The sequence below is a fragment of the Apostichopus japonicus genome, chromosome 8, assembly GCF_037975245.1.
Source record: "Apostichopus japonicus isolate 1M-3 chromosome 8, ASM3797524v1, whole genome shotgun sequence".
Taxonomy (NCBI): Eukaryota; Metazoa; Echinodermata; class Holothuroidea; order Aspidochirotida; family Stichopodidae; genus Apostichopus; species Apostichopus japonicus.
In genome coordinates this window covers 756248-775848 of record NC_092568.1, presented here as the reverse complement: position 1 = coordinate 775848, position 19601 = coordinate 756248, and the positions used below count along the sequence as shown (strand labels likewise).

Genomic DNA, 19601 nt, shown 5'->3' with positions numbered 1-19601 from the left:
TTTAAGCAAAGTTTCTCAAGTACTGCTTCTGAATGTCTCGATGGCATCTTTTAATTCATTTTTGACCAGATTTGCATTCTAGTGGGTGTTAAAGTAGAATAATGAATTACAATTCTCTTGGTTTTATTCACTTCTATTCCATAGGATAGGGTTTATTTACCTCATTTCTATTTCAACTAATCAGGAAACACCAAAATACTTGAAACCCGACGTTTTTGATTACATCTAGATGTATGTTTAAGTCACAAGAGTATGGTGGTTTATAAGGGACACGGTCGAAGTTTCGACCTTTAATGTCACAATTTTTTCGAGCTTAAGAAGTTGGGAATTTTACCTTTATTGAAGTCGAAATTTCTAGATAAAAGATTTTGAGATTTTAAACTTGAAATGATTTACTTTTAGATTTGAAATTTTGTATTTTTTTTTTGTATCATGTGCCTGATACACCACCGTATTAATGTGAATAACAATAATGTGTTTGGAAGAAACAAATGGTCGACTCAGACTTTGCTGGAGATAATTATAATCAGAGAGAAAGATTTAAATGTTGGATGAACAAAATTGTTCTTCGGATGAACAATCCCTTTATTGATTAGGTGAACATATCACTCCCACCTATTTCGTTGCTGGTTCGACAAACAAAATCAGTAGGCTAAAGATCATTGTACCTGGATGGGTTAGCCAAATGTGTAGTTTATAAATTGTTTCTGTAAAAAAAAAGTTAGAGGTGGAAAGTTTGAAAAATACTTGGGTAATGTTAGTTGGATGACAAATTATGATGGACACACCAGCTATTGTTTTTGTTTTGTTTACTAAAATCATACATGATCTGTTCTATCCAATGAACTCTATGAAGCGGTGATACCGCACTAGACCCAGCATCACCGGATCTCATTGACGCAGAGTCATCAGCTAAGGCTACCGTGGCTGAGTGTGTCAGTGAGAATCAGTATCTGTTTTATTCAATGAATTGAATAAGACTTGCTATACTGCACTAGACACACCATCGTTAAGACCTCATTGACAAAGTCACGATGTAACAGTAATGATTGGGGCTATGAGTATCAGTGGCAGAGCCAATATTTCTCGGGTATGGGCCGGGGAGACGAGTATCAATGATAGTGAATTACATACGAAATTTACATACGAAAACAACTGGTAAAATGTAGGGAATGCCTGCATGCGAAGCAAGCATTCTAAAGTTTTCCTTGTATCCGCTCCTGTATCACAGGTCAGTGAAATTTAGTTGTTTTTAAATAGCCAGGCACTTTTCAGATGATTTTTCTTACAAAAGAAACTAATGCTCTTTAAAGTGAGTGATTTTCTTCATTTATTTTACCCTCATGTTAGATTGTAGCCTCTCTCCAATTCCTTCTATTTTTCATGTAGATTGCAGAAAGGGAGTTACAGAGATGGCAGGAGAAGAGGCTGGCCCCGCCTCCTCTGGATGCATATATGGTAAACTTGATGACTTTCTAATGACCCTCTTATGACCCTCTAATGACCCTCTCATGACCCTCACAGATCTAATAATAAGCTTAAAGCAGTCTGTAGTGCTGCTCAAAGAAACAGGGAAAGAAAAAAAATAATTATTGCAATCTGAAAAGTGGACTCATAGTATGGTTAGCCATACCAGATATACAGCTTATTGCTGTAAACAGAAACATCTCTCCAATGTGTGCAATAAAACAAAAGTATAGCAGTAAATTTATTTTGGAATGTTACATGCAGAATAAGATTTATACTGACAGTCTTCAGAATATGGGGCGCGACCCTAAAGTGGGTCAAACAAAAAAAAACAAAAAGGGGGGTGGGTTGTAAAGTTTGTCCAAAGTTGAAACATTTATCTACAGTTTCATCTCTCATAAAACATAAGGCATTCAACTTTTCTCCTCCCTGTGTATTTGTGATTTTTTTTTTTAAATTAAGTTTTTTATCAGCATCTTTCTGAAATATTCAGATAACCTCTCTTATCAGGCTTAGGTTTTGAATATTTCAAGTTTTCTGCAATGAGCTGGTGTTGAAGACTGAATACACCACAGATCAGAGGATGTATAGATAACTCCTGCGATGAAATATACTACTAGATACTTGATCACCGCCAATCTGAAAATGAAACTGGCAGAGTTTGTCCAAAAAACTCTGGTTACTAAAAATATTTTACTTTGTTCCACATTTTGATGCTCTAGATAACTGAACGATGATTTTACTCTACTTGTACTAGCTTGTGATTGGCTTTTAGGTTATAAGTTTTTAAGACTGGTAAATTTAAATGTAATTGTTTGGAGTAGAAACCTGAACCAAGTTTAATTTTAAGTACATAGCCAAAGTATTTAGGAATAGCATTGCGTTGCTGTACTTCACATGGGTGTGTTCCTTCTATATTTCCCACTTTTATTTACCTCTCACAAGTTTCTTTTACTTTATTTTGTGTCTGTCAGGGAATGATTTAGTGATAACATTTTGCATAGTAAGTTCATTTTCTGTCTCATAAAAGTCTGAAAGTTCTGTTGTAGTGTGCCTCAAACAACTTGTAAATATGCACTTGCGTTTGTACGGAGAGTTGGCCAATTTTAAACAGTATGTTTTAATGCCATATCAGAGAAATTATACCCTAGCTGTAAAGTCAACATTTAATGTTAATGGGTTTAATTGTGATATTAATAGATAAATGGCCCCTCTTCTTTACAGAAGAAGCATGGCCATGGGCCTGCTGTAACTTCCCCGTCACGACAGTACGCTACCGAGATGGACCCTACCAAGACTCATTTCGTATCACACGGTGGTCCAGCTCAGCCATCCAAAGTGATATCACAGGCTGAAACCCTACTGAAAAGAGTCCAAGCTTCAAGGATGTGTTTGGAATCTAACCTAGAGGTCGTTGAGAGGTCAAAGAAGGAGCAAGAATTCTATGAGGTAGTAGATGCTATGTATGCTGATAGGTAAGATTCAATATCTATTATTATTAATATATTATTAATATAAGTATTAATATTTTAAAACTGGATGTTACCATGACAACAAACTCTTCCTGTTAAATGTTAAATCATTTTGAGGTGTTTAAGGCTGTTGAAATTTGCTCATATTATGAGACTTTTTGTCATAATTTTCATAACAATAATGAAATTACCAGTGTTATCAGTATTAACTCAACAAATTTAGAGCCATTCTGATCAACGTCAATGTATAAATGCAAGAACCATGAATTTATACTCTTGCTGGAAATAACCTTTGAAAGTTTGTGGCTTTTTCCTAGATTGGGCTTCCTATAATGGACAATTTTTTCACGTAGCATCAATATTCTTTTCATCACACGGTTTCCAATGATTTTTTAAACTGTCTATAACCTGGGTAATCATTACAAGATATTTTTTCCTCTTCATTTTATCAGCGATTCAGCTGAGAAGACAAGGCTCAGGCAGTTGGTGGACGACTACATCACTCTCGTTGATTCTCAAGTCAAGGTAAATTCAGAAGCACTCAAATCTTGATAATGATATTGTTCGTATTTTTTATAAACTTAAAAAGAGCAACAACAAAATATATTTGGTTAAAAACAGGATACAAACCAGTGATGTCAGGGTTAAGAGTCCTGCAATTTACCAACTGAGCTATTATGCCCCTTATAGTTGATGGCACAACCCCTAATTAATCATGTCTTTGCTTGGAGGTGATAGTCAGAGGGCAAAGAACCATGCATACCTCAATGGACCTCATACCTCAATAGGTCACACCAAATTTATGTTCCAGTGAATTAATTTCAAGAGAAATCAGCACTTTATGTATGTATATATATATATATATATATATATATAGTTATATATATATATATAGTTATATATATATATAACTATATATATTATATTCGTCAGCAATACTTGGCAGTCGAATGAGAAGTACAAAATGTGACACAATGAAAGTATGACGCTAGATAAGTGTAAGTATGACTAGATAGATATGACTAGATAGGCTAGATAGCGTCATACTTTCATTGTGTCACATTTTGTACTTCTCATTCGACTGCCAAGTATTGCTGACAGGGTCCCAGGGGGACCGAAAATTCAAATATATTTTCTAAAACTTACTCCTTATTTGTCAATTATGAGTCATATCTCATTTCTCTGGTTTTCTCTAATGATATTTTCTTTTGGAGTAAACGTGGATTTTCGTTATATAACTATATATATATATATATATATATATATATATATATATATATACATACATATATATATATATATATATATATATATATATATAATGAAATATATAGATATATATAAAGAAAATGAAGAATGAAAAGTGTGAAGTTATAGTCAAAGACTATGCAAAGGCACTGAGGCGTCATTTTCTAAATTTTGAAGACTCATTACATCATATTTCAGTATCAAGTATCAAGATTAGGTGATACATACACCCCCCCCCCCCATACCCTACAATTCCTGCACTTGCCCCTTTTACCTTCCCGTAAAATCAGTTACTCTCCCTCACTGCACATTATTGTTTATCCCAGCCTCATTGTTTAGTGTTAAATAATCTCTAATACCAAATCAATAAGTGGAACATCATTTTTGTTTCATTTACAAAGGAGGAGTTAACTCATCATCATCCTCATCAGAGGCACAAGTCTAATATTCCTCATTCTCCTCCAACCAAACTCTCTCCCGAGAAGTCTGAGAAGGTAAAACCGTCCGCCAAAGATAAGGTCAAATCTACCAAACAGGTAAAGAAGAAAATCACAGCCAGGATTGACACGGGTCTCAGGAAACCAAAACCTGATGATGAAGTCGGTAAGGTTACCAAGGTTACCAAGGAGACAGCCTCATCTAGATATAAAGATGCCGGAGAGAAGAAAGAGACGAGAAAGCTGCAAGACAAGGAGGTAAGTTTTTTTGTTTTGTAATCATAGGCGTAGGAGCCTCATTTGATTTGGGGGGGCTGTAACGACTTGCCCGAAAAATGTAACTGAAATTTTTCGCGCGCTCCGCGCGCGTTCATCATGTTAATATGCATAGCACATAGGCATTCGTCGGTTATTACATCACATGCCAATAACATACAATCATTTCCCGTATTATTACCCTTCCATATTGGTTATAATTATTGGGGAAGTTGTTACAACAATAATGATAATAATAATACAAGTTTAACCATTGAAAAACACATTGCAAATTATTCGTCTTTCAGTAGGTGTCCGAAAAATTCTCAGCATATTGCCCAAATTTTCACCAAAAAATTTGAAAAACACACTGCAAATTATTCTTCTTTCAGTAGGTGCCCGAAAAATTCTCAGCATATTGCCCAAATTTCACCAAAAAATTTGAAAAACACACTGCAAATTATTATTCTTTCGGTAGGTGCCCGAAAAAAATTCTCAGCATATTGCAGAATTTTCACCAAAAAGTTTGAAAAACACACTGCAAATTATTATTCTTTACAGTAGGTGCCCTAAAAATTCTCAACATATTGCCGAATTTTCACCAAAAAATTTGAAAAACACACTGCAAATTATTATTCTTTACAGTAGGTGTCCTAAAAATTCTCAGCATATTGCCGAATTTTCACCAAAAAATTTGAAAAACACACTGCAAATTATTCTTCTTTCAATAGGTGCCGAAAAATTCTCAGCATACTGCCCGAATTTTCACCAAAAATTTTGGTTGGGGGGGCTGCAGCCCCCTCAGCCCCCCCCCCGCCTCCTACGCCAATGTTTGTAATTTTTGAATTGAATTGTTGTCAATTTGTGAAAGAAGCAAGATATATGTTACTTTTATCCTGTTTCCTGTTCAAATTGTTTGAGAATGTTATGTCCACTGAAGGTAAACTGAAGGTTTCCATGTCAAATTTGCTATGCGGAAAATTCCAAGTTGTCAGATGTTTCCAAGTTTGATATAGAGAAGGAAACACAGTCAGCCATGTTTTTTTGTTACTGAAATTTGAAGGTGTCAACATTCTCTGACTACATTAACAAATTTTGTAAAACTTAACCTAATTGTGAATAATGATGATGATGATGATGATTTAAACAGTATCATGTTCATTGTGTTCTTCTTTCCTTGACAATTTTGTGAATATTGTTTATATTTTTCTAGATACCAATAAAGTGCCCTGGACCTCTTGAAAGCTATAAGGATGAAAGATACCTATCTAGGATCTACGGCCAGAGCTTATTCTTCCAAGGTCAGAGGTCAACCCTTCGGGATGCGCCCTACCTCCGAATAGCTAACCAGAGCCCCCAGACCAAACGAGTGAAGATGTCCCCTTCCAAAGATGGTAAAGACCCTTTTTATATCAAATCTTGTGGAATTAAGGTATTAGTGTATTATTAATTTTATAAGTGTATGATATATTATAAATAAGGTATTAGTATTTTATTAGTATTTATTAGTTTTAGTATCATTAATATTAGTATTAGAAGTGTAAGTTTTATAAGGTATTAATATGGTTTTAGTGTATTATTTATAACTGTAATATTAAGTTTAAAATAATTGTTTGTTAATTTGAATAAAGCATGGTAGAAATGTAAAACATAAGTTGGAATCGTTCAAAACAAGGAGGGGAAGAAAACCCTATTCCTCTAAAAAGCCAGGGTTTCTTTTAAATGTTTGGGACCATTGTTCAACCAAATAGCTCTCCTCTGACCGGTACAAGATTGTGTGTTCAAATTAAGATATTATCCTATTTGCTTTGATCTTTTCTACTTGCATTCGGCAGTAAACACGCGTGCCTCTCAAACTCAAACCGGTTTGAGATACACGGAACCTCAGGTACAAGTGCAACAACCGGTTGCTGGACAAACGATGTCACCACGAAACGAAGAAAGTCAAGAAGAAGTCTATCAAAGTATGATTTGTTCCCAGTTGTGTACGAGGAGGACTGTGAGAATGGGGTTAGGAACAGGAGGTTGGCTGATGAAGGGGGAGGGGGGTGTGGGGGGTTTGAATAGGAGGTGACGGGTTTACCAGCTGAGGGATTAAATGGTTCTTTTTTTAATTCAATAAAATGTTTCTAATAAATAGAGCGAAGGTGAAAACTTCTATTGCAAAAGTGGATCAGTTTAGAGATCAATTTGTAAGTTACAAGGCAAAGAACCTAAACTAAACTAAATAACTGGATGAAAAGAAACATTTTTAGAGAGAATTTTGTTCCAATTTTTTAATTCTCACTGCCTAGTCCTTAAAACAGCCTTTTGGTTAGAATTTTGCTTCATGGGGTACAGTATTAATCCAAAGGTGAAGATAAGGTAATGTACATTGACACCTTGTAACCAGTTATCAAGCATTGAATTAAATGCACAAGGTGTTGTGTAGGCCTGGTTGGGGGGGGGGGATAGGCACTACAGTCTGGGGGTCAATTAGGGGCCCAGAGAGTTATAGGATAAAGGATAAGACATCGATAAGGGGGTCCTGGTGGCGTTACTGTCTCTGGGCCCCACCTAGTTCTGGATGGCCCTGTGTTTGTGTCCCACATATTAAATGTGTCTTGGTTAATTTCATCTTTTTTTCTTCTTTTTTGCAAATTTGGTGAAGTGAAGTAACAGGTTCAGATACCTTATCGTGCCTTTGATGATGGTAAATGACACCACTAGTTTGTAGCAGATTGAATACAATTTGCAAGTTGTAAACACAAGCAGTTGCCAAAAGACAATTTATTATCTGTATTTTTGTCAGATTTGAAATAGTCACAAACACATTTAGTGAGGGAAAGTGAATTTAAGGCTAGGTTTGGTTTACAAATGGTTAGAATTTACATTTAACATGTGTACATCCTTCTTAACTTTCAGGATACCTTGCAAATGCTGATAGACTCAGGGATACGGCCATCCCTCTAGGCTCTCCGCGGTTCGGAGGAGAAAGAAGAGAACCGTTGGTGATTTACACTCATCAGAAGCAGAATAATGTAGCCGTGGTTAACGTGGTCAGCCAGAAACCCCAGCTAGAGATAAAGGTTAATGCGACTTGCATTTTTAATTTATAATATTATAACTCAATTTTCAAACTAAATTTTACTATTTATTACCTAAGATTAAAGGGTTAGAAATTCACAATTTTAGCATCTTGCCAAAAAAAAAGCCATTAAATCAAAATGTTTCTTCCTAAAAATCAAATGTGTCTTTACTGGCAGGCAAAAGGCCAGTGCTTTTTATATCCTACAAGCAAACAGCAAAATTCACTGGAATTTTAGCTTTTGTTAAAAATAGCCTTTATGAGGCCTTGATTAATGTGAATGCTTTGCTCTACATGGACACCATGAAGCATTTGTGTTTTTGCCAGCACCCATAGAGCCAGCTGGTAAATAGCATAAGTTTGTTGAAAACATAGCATTGTTTACCTTATGTCAAGTTATATGCAAACTTATGAAAAGAGGCTTCCATAAAGCTGTTGCAAGCCTAATATAAGTGTTGACAGTTTGAATAGGTAGTTTTTCTCACAGAGAGCAGACTTTATAACAAGTCTGGTTGGTGACACTAATGCCAAAAAACGTGATTATATTTAGGGGAAGACATTGTGGAAATCTCAAAAAGTTTCTGTGTACTGACATACTTTAGAGTGACAGTCTGCAAAATATGGGGCATGATCCATAAGTGGGCCGGGAGATACTTTGGTGGGTGGGTTGCGGAAGGTTTTCCAGATGTCAGATAAATTATACACAGTTTTCAGAGATACTGAGAGAGACTTGTTTAACATCAAGTCCATTGTCTAAGCTAGCTTTGGTGCATTCTGAATATAGATTGTGAAGGATCGATGTCCGGTGAGTCATGACTCAGTCCTCATAGAAGATCCCGGGTGGTGGGCCAAAAATATTGCAGACCGCTGTTTTAGATAACTCTCCACTTTGTCGTCTACACACAATGATCGCACTCTTGTTACCTTCACAGTGCAGTCACTGCTTACGGGTTAAACTACCTAGTTAGTTCTCTTCCAAAGTATCTGTAATTTGATGTCAAAAGTCACCTGTATACATATCCACCTTCCCAAACACCTTCTCTCACTAGCTCATTGTCCAAACAGAGTTCTTTGTTTACAAAAGAAGAGCTGGCTTGCTATCTTCTTCATTCTTTGTTGATAATGATCATTCTAATGTACTCCTTTAACCCCTCTGGGGACCCCATCAAGGAACCAAACAAGATGTAAACATATCAAGGTATTTTGAGTCTCTCAGAAAAACAAAATACTGTAGACTTCTCTATTCTAATTCAAGTGACTTGTTTCCTTGCTTAGGATAAACTCTTTATCCCTCAAAACCTCTTCTTATCCTCACAGCATCTCCCTCCGATTGATATTGATACAGAGGTCTCTTCTGTATCAGAGGATAAAGTCATCTCATCTTCCCCTCCTCCTCCGCTTCCTCTTGAGGTAAGTATTTAGGATAGTTTTCTAGAGATGGGAATCTGAGTTAAGTGTTCTTATTTTTGACTTGTACTAAATAAAAAAAAACGTTTTTATTCTTGGCATGTACATAGCTCTCAATCCACGATTATCTGGAACATGTACTGTAGAGATGCCATGTTGATTTGCAATCAAATAATGACTGTATTTTTTTATCCACAGCCTGAAGAAACAACAACTTTTTACAAATTTGTTGAAAGTTAGAGCGTATTATAATTAACAGAGTTGTTTCTTGGTTGTGAAATGTCATTTGTTGTACAGGACATTTAAAACCAAGTTTGATTTCACAAAAGTTTTATAAACCTTGTGATTTTATTTTTATTATCATGAGATAATGACATCTCAATGCTGCTCACTTTATTACAGAAATGTATTAACTGAGCATGTATGGACTTCACAGGACATATCATGGTGTACACACTGTATGAAGGAAGTTGGGAAAAAGTAGCGAAAATGATAAAAAGTATTTTCTGGGTCTAGAAAGTTCTTAAATTTTGAAATGCAGTCTATGATATTATGAAAGGTTTCTGTTTTTGCTGAAAACAATTTTTTACCCATAAGGGTCAATTATGGATGTATACTCTCATTTGATATGTATTTTTGCGTAAAATCATTCAGTTTAACCAGTCAGTTGTTATGGATCCCTGGTTTAACGATACATGGTAGCATGCAGTTTGCAAGATTCACCATTGTTAGGCCTACTCGTTGGTAGGCTAACATCATGTCCTCATTTAGTGTGTAGGATTCACAATACATTATAAAATATGTTTTTGGTCTCAAAAACATCTGGATTTGATTTGTTGGAAAATGTGGGAACATTGGTGAATATAGCCAGAGTGCAATAACTTACATGAGATGGGGACACAAGAAGAGAATTGTCTAATAAAACCACACTCATAATGTTAACGCCGATGCCTTTCAATCATAAGGTCCCCAGTTCGAGTCACTCCAAGATTAATGCATGTCGTCCGGTTACAGAGTTGTTGACAATTGACAATTCATAATCATGGACATTAAATATGAATGTAAGAGACTGACTTCGGTCAGCTTGTGGCTTTGATAAGCCAATGATGGCTTCGTCGCAAGTTCCTGCTTGCAGGAGGATCTCAAATACAAACATACATAATGTATGAATGTGAGTATTTCAAAGGGATAGGTTTTAGGCCAGTTCTTTAGTGTTTGTACGTGATAGTCCATCAGACAGTCGTGGGTTCGGATTCAGAGTATATGTCTTTGTACATGTCATTGGATGATTACAAAATCCACAATTTTATGTTGTTAACAAGTATTACGTATCTACCAGTTGACTATTCTCAATCTTTCTTAATAACCCTGATTAGAGATTATTAGATAATACTAACATCTAAAGTGAGACAATTTTTTATGAATGTTTTATCTGTAATATTTTCATCTAATATTTAGGATTTTGAATCTCAAGATATTCCTGGTGGTCGTGATTGGATACATCAAGATGAGGTGGGTCAAATATTATTTTGATTTGAGTTTACATTATTCTACATATTCTACAGTATTTTTGTTGGGTTTTTATCCTTTTTCATATCGAAATTGGGATTTTGGGTAATTCTCAGCTCACCATGCATGTAAGTCAGCACAATTGAATGGAAATTTAATTGTATTTTAACAAAGAAAATACATCAAATTGCACCTTTAATGGGGAGATATATCATCACTTTTATTGATAGCTTTAAAAGTAAGAAGAAATTGTGAAAACTTGGAAGTGGTTTTGAAAGTTAACAACTACCGTACTTTAAAAATCAATAAAGGATTGTCCGAGTTGATTTCATCTAGAATTCATGAATAACGTAAGCTCATGTCAAAGATCCACTGTCTACATCTCTATATGGAAAATGATAATTAAAATCTCTTCTTCTTCTTCTGTATAGCTCAGTGAATCTGAGGAAGATGACATCCCTGCTTCATCTGGGGTAGTCTCATTTCAAGGTCACCATGACAATAGGAGGAGGGAGTACCACGGTCCCCCTTTCCCACCTCAGGCTCCTCCTCCTCGTCCTCCACCCCAGCAGCCGAGGTCTGATGATATAGCAGCTCATCTACAGAGGAGAGATTTGTTAGAACACAGAGCAGTAGAATGGTATGTAGAGTCACTAAACACCAGAGAATGAAATAACCTGGTTCAACAAATATATTTTGCGTAGACTGTGATATTTTGCTTAGACTGTGATGTTCTTGTAAGTACGGTTAATGTTGCAGCCTGAAATGATTTTGTTAGACTCGCCAAAAATATACTTGCCTGCAAAGATCATCCTCTACATTGTGAACTGACCTCTTTGTGCAATAATACAAAATACAGTTTAAGAAATCCTCAAATCACTCCAAGTTTTAGAATCACACTTTTTAGAAATTCCTTTGTTAACAGAGCTGCACTTTTTACCCAAAATGGAGTTTTAGAACCCTTGTTATAATCATTTGAAGTATTTTAATATTCAATATTGATATCTTTAGTATACTTTTGTTTCCTTCAAATTTAACCTCTAACTTATCACTGTAATTATGTGTTTCCTTTATGTACTTCTTATCCTATTTATAAATTTATATTGATATTGGAATAAGTAAACTTTAATTTTTTTTTTTATTAAAACAAAAAAAATAAAGTATACATATATACACACACACACACACTTAAAGAAACTATCTCTGTTGTATTAGCTACAGCTGACATTTCTGTTTAGTCAAACCCTTTATGTGTGCGAATAATAATAATAATGTAGATTTATATAGCGCCACTCCAGGAAACGAGTAACGGCCCGTGGGCGCTTCACAAAGTGGAAAGCATCAACACTGAACTCATGACTATTTGTTCACTATTATTCAACAACTTGTGACAGGAATTTCTTTTGTCCCATGTCACCAGTTGTGAGCCCTACATACATAAACACACACACTCTTACAACACACGTACATATATATATATGCATACAGGAAAGACACAAACATGATAAAACACAAATATTTCTTCCCATATGGCAGATGTTTAGATGAAGAAGGATTATTGATTCAGCGTATATTTATGTTTACTTTCAAAAGGCGTATATGATTTTCCATTCCATATTCTGTCAATGATTTACATATAAATAAGATAAATAATGAAGTCAATTTTATCAATGAACCCTGCTGACACAGAGGCTTCAGTGGTATGCTACTATTACCTGTCATGAACAAAACCACACATGTCCTAGAAAACACCTGTATCAGATTCATTATATTATACGAGAGCAAATAAATGGTTTGTTGTAATATTTCAGTGCATCACCTCTTAGAAAGTGTGAAAATAAAGTTTTCTGACAACAGTTGTAAGTATTAGATATCATTCCAACATATAAACACCAAAGCTTTGAAGTTTTATTCCAATTTTATCAGCATTAGCATCAGCATGAACAAAGTATTTTAGTGCAAACAATTTTTTAATGATCATTTTAGTTTATTTTAATATTTAGATCATCACCACCCTATTGGTCAATTTCGTCTACCAATTTGTAATAATCCCTTGGCTCATGAGAAAAATTATTCAGCACTTCTTCTACCACCCTGAACCCCCACCTTCCCCCACCTCTCACACTCCCCCTTCATTCTCAAGGCCCCACAAGAAGATATTTAGTATGGTTTCTAATCTTGCAGGATAGAGCAAGAGTTGATGGCTAAGATGATTAGTGAGTTCCACAGCAGATTATCTCGTCCTGAACAGCGACCGGTCAGTCCTGAAGAATCATTACCGCATGCCAGTCATACCGGTAAGTCATGACGATATCCTGTGTTACATCGGAGGTGATATCCTGTGTTACACCAGAGATGATATCCTGTGTTATACCAGAGATGATATCCTGTGTTATACCAGAGATGATATCCTTTGCTACACCAGAGATGATATTCTGTGTTACACCAGAGATGATACCCTGTGTTACACCGGAGATGTTATCCCGTGTTACACCGGAGATGATCCTGTGTTACACCGGAGATGATATCCTGTGTTACACCAGAGATAATATCCTGTGTTACACCGGAGATGATACCCTGTGTTACATCGGATATCCTGTGTTACACCAGAGATTATATCCTTTGTTACACCGGTCATACCGGTAAGTCATGACGATATCCTGTGTTACACCAGAGATGATATTCTGTGTTACACCAGAGATGATATCCTGTGTTACACCAGAGATGATATCCTGTGTTATACCGGAGATGATATCCTGTGTTATACCAGAGATGATGATTCTCTTTAAGACATGATCTTAACAAGTAGCGCATCTTTATCAAAAATACCAGCTTCTTATAATACTTTTCATTCCATGCCACGCTGTTTCTTTCTATCAATGGAGTTATATACTCTTTGCTTGACCAACAGACATTATGAGCTGTGGTATATACCATAATGTAACATATTATTAACTCAACACTACACCACATTGTAGCTACAATACTAATATACTAAACAACCACATTCCTACTTTCATAAGGCCTCTGATTCGGGGATTGAAAACCAATGAATATTCTTACGATGCATATTAACCCAAATGTAGGTCACAGTTGCATTATAAACTACAGTCACGTTTTGTAAGCTGCAAGTCAACACCTGTCCACCGTGGAGCTTTATTACCATATAAAGTCAGCTGTTCAGATATTACTAAAGTTTTTAGCCCCAAGCGGGATTTGGGATAGAACATGCCATGAGAACTGACAGAACTAACACAGTCAGTATGTTTAATTTGTAGAATTCATAATCAATTGCTGTTTCCCGAGGCAGACCAGGATTAATACAGTGCATTGGTATTTAATAAGTAATATTGAAACTATTTCAATACTCAAAAGTAGTATTTTTGAAGTTGTCAAGTGATAGGTCAGAACATCATTTGATACAAGCAGCTTGATTCATGGCAAGTTGTGCAGTTTAATGCTATGATGACACAATAATGATAAACTAATGTCTGAAGGAAACCCGCAACTGACTGCTGTAAGCTTTGTTAGTGAAATGAAAGAAAAAAAACAAAGACTTGGACATTGAATGAAATAATTTGTTGAACCTCATAATTGCTCTGTTTGGGTCTCAATTGACCTCTCAGATCAGTTGCTTGATATTTTAAACCAAAATTTAAAAAGTATTTAAAATAAGGCAATTTTCTATAAGAAATTCACAACTGAAGTAAATTAATTTTAATATGGAATTAAGTGCTTCTTTGGTTTTTTATCTGAAAGCTATCATGCACAGAAAGGTTAAAAAAGTATGTACATTAAAACACATTGAATAAGACCTCTCGGTTGATCTGCATGGGCTGTCATTTTCTCCATATTTTTGTCTTATAAAATAAAAATTATCTTTATCACAAAAGTGCTGTGATTGATATGATTGAAATATAGAGGGGCTTTACACAGATATGGGATAATGTTAGGCTACATCTATTTAATATTTTTTATTGCTATTGATATTGGATCGGTATCGGCCGACAGTTTAATTTCGGCAAAGCAAATGGTAATAACATCATTGCTACAGTAGTAGTGAATATGCATGAAGTAATGCATTATCTCATTTAAATAAATGGTTTCGGAATCTCTGCTTACAGCTTACCAAAACATGAATGCTATGTACATAGATTCATGATGTGGAAGAGTGAAAATCGTTTTTATATTTTATTTTTCCCGTGTTTTTTCAGAAATTTTGAATTACTGAAACTTGGTTCATCTTTGAACATGTGCACAGTTCACTCAAAATCAAAGTAAATTCATTTCTATAAAGCTGAAAAAGATTCCAGTAATAACAGGTTAATATCACCATAGGCTAAATAAGTCTTTTAATTGCACATCTTTACAACTTTTCTATCAAATCAGTGGATGCCATTGGCAGTGGAGGGGTCCAGTTATTTGTTGATGCCGGTCAGCCAGTGAACTCTGACCTTGTGGCAGCATTGGTCAGAGAGGTACTTGAGGAAGACATCGCCAAGATGCTAGGTCAACATCAGAGAAGCATTTCCAGAGACGGGAATCAACTACGCTCCGTCGATCAGGAATCGCAACATCTTCAAGAAGAGGTTTGTGGCAGCAGGAATGTTATAGCACAACAAACACTTAGAATCCATGTGAAAGTTTGAAACTTTCCAAGATAAATGTCAACACTTTAATAGTTAAGGTCTGGGGTAGTTTTGTTGGTAGAAGTTGTTGTCGTATGCAGCTCCTTAAGCTAATCACCAGCTAGTTGATCCAATTTTGTCAAAGTGAAATTCATCACAGGGGAGAGGGAGGGGGTGGGGGAAAGGTTGTGGGGGGAACTGAAGGCAACATTTGTCCTAGGCCTTCAACCCTTTCATAGCAGATGTATTAGTTTAAGTAAAGACTGGCCAGTTGTACCTATTTTGGTGAAGCAGTAAAATTAAAGGCAAAACACATGGAACAATAGTCACAACTGTTCAATGATGAATTAGAATGATAGAGTTTGGTTTGACGTCTATATTTACGGTTGCATCATTGTGGTACACAAATACAACCAGCTGATTTCAAAGAGCAGATGGTACATGCCTACTAAATCATAAAACAAAGTGACATAACAGCAGTTATCAGGGCGTAGAATTCAGTATATTAAGTTGATACAACATGATACCACGACACAAGAAGGTTGGTAGTGTTGTAGAAGTTAGTAGTGTTGTAGTAGTGTTGTAGAAGGTAGTAGTGTTGAATTTGTGTTGTAGTGTTCTTGAAGTTGTGTTGTAGTAGTGTTGTAGAAAGTAGTAGTGTTGTAGTAGTGTTGTAGAAGGTAGTATAGTGTTGTAGCAGTGTTAAAGTTGTGTTGTAGAAAGTAGCAGTGTTGTAGTAGTGTTGTAGAAGGTAGTAGTGTTGCAGCAGTGTTGAAGTTGTTTTGTAGTAGTCTTGAAGTTGTGTTGTTGTAATCTTGAGTTATGTTGTAGTAGTGTTGAAGTTGTGTTGTAGTAGTTTTGTAGAAAGTAGTAGTGTTGTAGAAGGTAGTATAGTGTTGTAGCAGTGTTGAAGTTGTGTTGTACGAGTGTTGTAGAAGTTAGTAGTGTTGTAGTAGTGTTGTAGTAGTGTTGTAGAAGGTAGTAGTGTTGAAGTTGTGTTGTAGTAGTGTTGAAGCTGTTTTGTAGTAATCTTGAAGTTGTGTTGTAGTAGTGTTGTAGAAGGTAGTAGTGTTGTAGAAGGTAGTAGTGTTGAAGTTGTGTTGTAGTAATCTTGAAGTTGTGTTGTAGTAGTGTTGTAGTACAGTAGTGTTGAAGTTGTGTTGTAGTAGTCTTGAAGTTGTGTTGTAGTAGTGTTGTATAAGGTAGCAGTGTTGTAGTAGTTTTGTAAAAGTGTTGTAGTAGTGTTGTATCAGTAAAGAGTGTTACATCTGTATATCTCCATTGTGGATTTGTGAACAATTTCACGGATTTGTTTACTTTGTATTCTCAACTTAAATTTGTCCAAGTTCCACTTTAAAATAAGAGTGTTTACAGCTAGTACTGAGGACATCCTAAGATCCTACTCACATTATCGTTATCTTTCTGTGTTTATTATAGAGCTTTACGTCCTTTGAGAATTGAGTTTTATCTTAAGTACAGCACCTCCAAAAGGCATCTTTACGTCATTTCAAAACCTTATTGATTAAATATCTTTGAGTGTGATCGCTTGTTAAACTTATTTATATTATAATACATAGCAATGTTTAAAACAAATGCTAGCTTCACAAGCAGCACTGCATAACCAAAATATAATTCACTAATTAAGTGTGAGAGGAAGTGTTTTGTTTTAGTATTCCCAGCGTTCGGACATTGCAAAGTGAACATCAAGATATTAAGGAGAAAACATCATCATATTAGGCAGAGAAATCTGTTAATGAAGGCATTTTCATTAAAAACTTTTCATGATTCTCTGTTTCTGGATTGGAATATGCCCACCTGTAAAGTGTATTTTTTTCTACATTTCTTTATTAAGCTATATGATTTTGTGTATGGACTGGTGATACCTTTAAAGTGTTTTACATCCGATGTTATGGAAAATATCTTGATAACCCCCAGATAAAGACAATTTCCTATTATAAATTTCATTTTATAAAATTAAATTTCAGCCTTGTGATGTTAAGAGAATACAAGAAGAATGCTGCAAGGAACGACATGAGTTTAAACTAATCAGAAAGGAAAGTTTATCTTTTGTTAGAGAATTTTCTCTCTTATACATTCTTCAGATTTCACCACGTCATAAGTTGAATACACCGGAGGCTACGCCACCCCACTCACCTATCGGTAGTCCCCCTCCAGTGATGCATCATGGGGAATTACAAACACCAGAACCAAGCTATTCTGACGTATCGCAAGAAAATGAATCTGAGATTCCTCCTGAAGAACCAGGTAATCACTCCGAAAATGAAAAATAGCACTTTTCCATCTTTTTTATGTTTTTTTTTAACCCCCTCTTACTTTGGTTTCCTGTTTTGGTTTCAGTTTGCTATTTTTCTCGATGTCTGTAATGTAGGGACATGAAGATATGAAGTAATACAAAGACTTAAGACTTTTTCATCACAAGATTTGGTTCCAAAATCTAAATGCATACATCTGATATTTTTAACAAAATGTGTTCTTTATATTTTATGATAATAGTATCAATTACGCGATAATTTCATTTCTTCAGATGACCTACTGGCCGCTCCTGGTAGTCCTGTAGGTACCCCATCAACGACACCACCACCTGTCAGTGCCCTATCCAGTGAACCAGGACACATAGATACCCCTCCTCTATCATCCTGTGACAGCCCTCCTCTATTGACGGGAGGTATGGGTACCGTTGGGACACCATCACTGACAGTGGAGGAGACCCCTCCTTGCTCACCAATACTGGTGGAAGAGACCCCACGTCTCAGGTACCATATTAGAGAATAAATCAAATCAAAATAAAATCATTCTTGTAAGGCAAGAAGCAACCTTTAAGTCCACTCTGCAAAGGAATCATGTTGCAAGAAAGATTTTATCTTTGGCACTAATTGAGCTGCCAGTTTGTACAAATTACTTGTAAATATGAAAAACTGTTTATATGGATATACAAGTCTACCCTTTCAGAAATGAATTTGCATAAATTTGACAAATCAGCAGCAAACACCAGATGTATCCTCAGTAACAAAATAGCTGAAATAAACACTTCTCTGACCTATTTCATTCAACCTTAACATGAATACTTCGCTAGAACAGAATGTTAGCCAAGATTAGGTTTGTAAAGTGCTGACGGAAAATATAGGCAGTCGTGTCTGTATGTTATTTCCTGGGTTTCAGCTTTGCTTGTAACAATAAATAAGAAGCTACAAAGCCTTTCTGTTAAGTAATGGATTATTGTCGTTTGAGGGGGGGGGGGGGGGGTTGCTGTTCAATGTTCAGTATTGTACTTGGTTAGTTGTATGCAGTGAAAACAGTTATGGATTGAATGGATGGACGGATGGACGGACGGATGGACAGCTGGACGGGTGGATGAATGATTGATTGCTTCTCATGTCACGTTCTCTATTTTTTGCCAGATGACTTGACATGGTCAAAATCGATGAAAAATTCCAGCCTGTAACCTCTTGCTGAATTAAAATATCAGTCTTGCTTTGAATAGATGGAAAGAAATCGATATCGTAGCAAAGAAAGTAATAATGATGGCAAATGCAGAAACAGTTGATTTATTTTAAGTCAAGAGCTTTTTCATATACGTTAGTATTTTTCTTCCCTGCTGTTTACAGTCCTCTTCCTCCACCGCCACTTGAAGCCGACACCACACCCCCACCGACCCCTCCTACAGAGACCAAAGAGACCCCACTTCCAAGCTCGGAGAGTAGCACCTCCTCCACGTCACCAGACGTCACGGCCACAGAGACGTCTGGACGAGAAATTTCTGCCGGTGAATGGTTGATTAGCCAACAAAGTGAAGGCCAAGTTCCTGAAGTGTTATTACAAGGTATTGCTGGTATTCACATTTTAAGAAAAAATATAGAAAGATCAGAGATGAAGTTAGTAAAAGGCTTGTGTAAAAATAACTCAAGTTATTGTTTAATAACTTTAGGTTTAATTCTCTACACCGAAAATTGTTAATTTATTGCTTGGAAATCATTTGAATTACTTCAAATTGAGTCTCTTAGCCATGCATATACTTGTGGAGTAAAAACACATAAATATATGTGGTAAAACTATGCAGTAAAAACATATGTAGTACAAATATGTATTCAAA

At 35.8% G+C, this 19601-nt stretch overlaps 1 protein-coding gene across 3 annotated transcripts in view; it reads left to right on the top strand.

The window, feature by feature from the left end:
* Positions 1-19601, top strand: part of LOC139970781 (uncharacterized) — a 133064-nt gene that overhangs the window by 100454 nt on the left and 13009 nt on the right. For 2 of the 3 annotated variants that reach the window (XM_071976772.1, XM_071976770.1), the window contains exons 11-25: positions 1390-1458; positions 2692-2942; positions 3392-3464; positions 4589-4882; positions 6093-6273; positions 6715-6843; positions 7784-7947; positions 9264-9356; positions 10812-10865; positions 11294-11502; positions 13047-13159; positions 15252-15451; positions 17593-17755; positions 18036-18264; positions 19117-19331. In XM_071976772.1, the coding sequence (XP_071832873.1) occupies positions 1390-1458; positions 2692-2942; positions 3392-3464; positions 4589-4882; positions 6093-6273; positions 6715-6843; positions 7784-7947; positions 9264-9356; positions 10812-10865; positions 11294-11502; positions 13047-13159; positions 15252-15451; positions 17593-17755; positions 18036-18264; positions 19117-19331 (2437 nt within the window). The remainder of the gene's footprint in view (positions 1-1389; positions 1459-2691; positions 2943-3391; positions 3465-4588; positions 4883-6092; positions 6274-6714; positions 6844-7783; positions 7948-9263; positions 9357-10811; positions 10866-11293; positions 11503-13046; positions 13160-15251; positions 15452-17592; positions 17756-18035; positions 18265-19116; positions 19332-19601) is intronic. The other variant, XM_071976771.1, reaches the window with a different exon arrangement.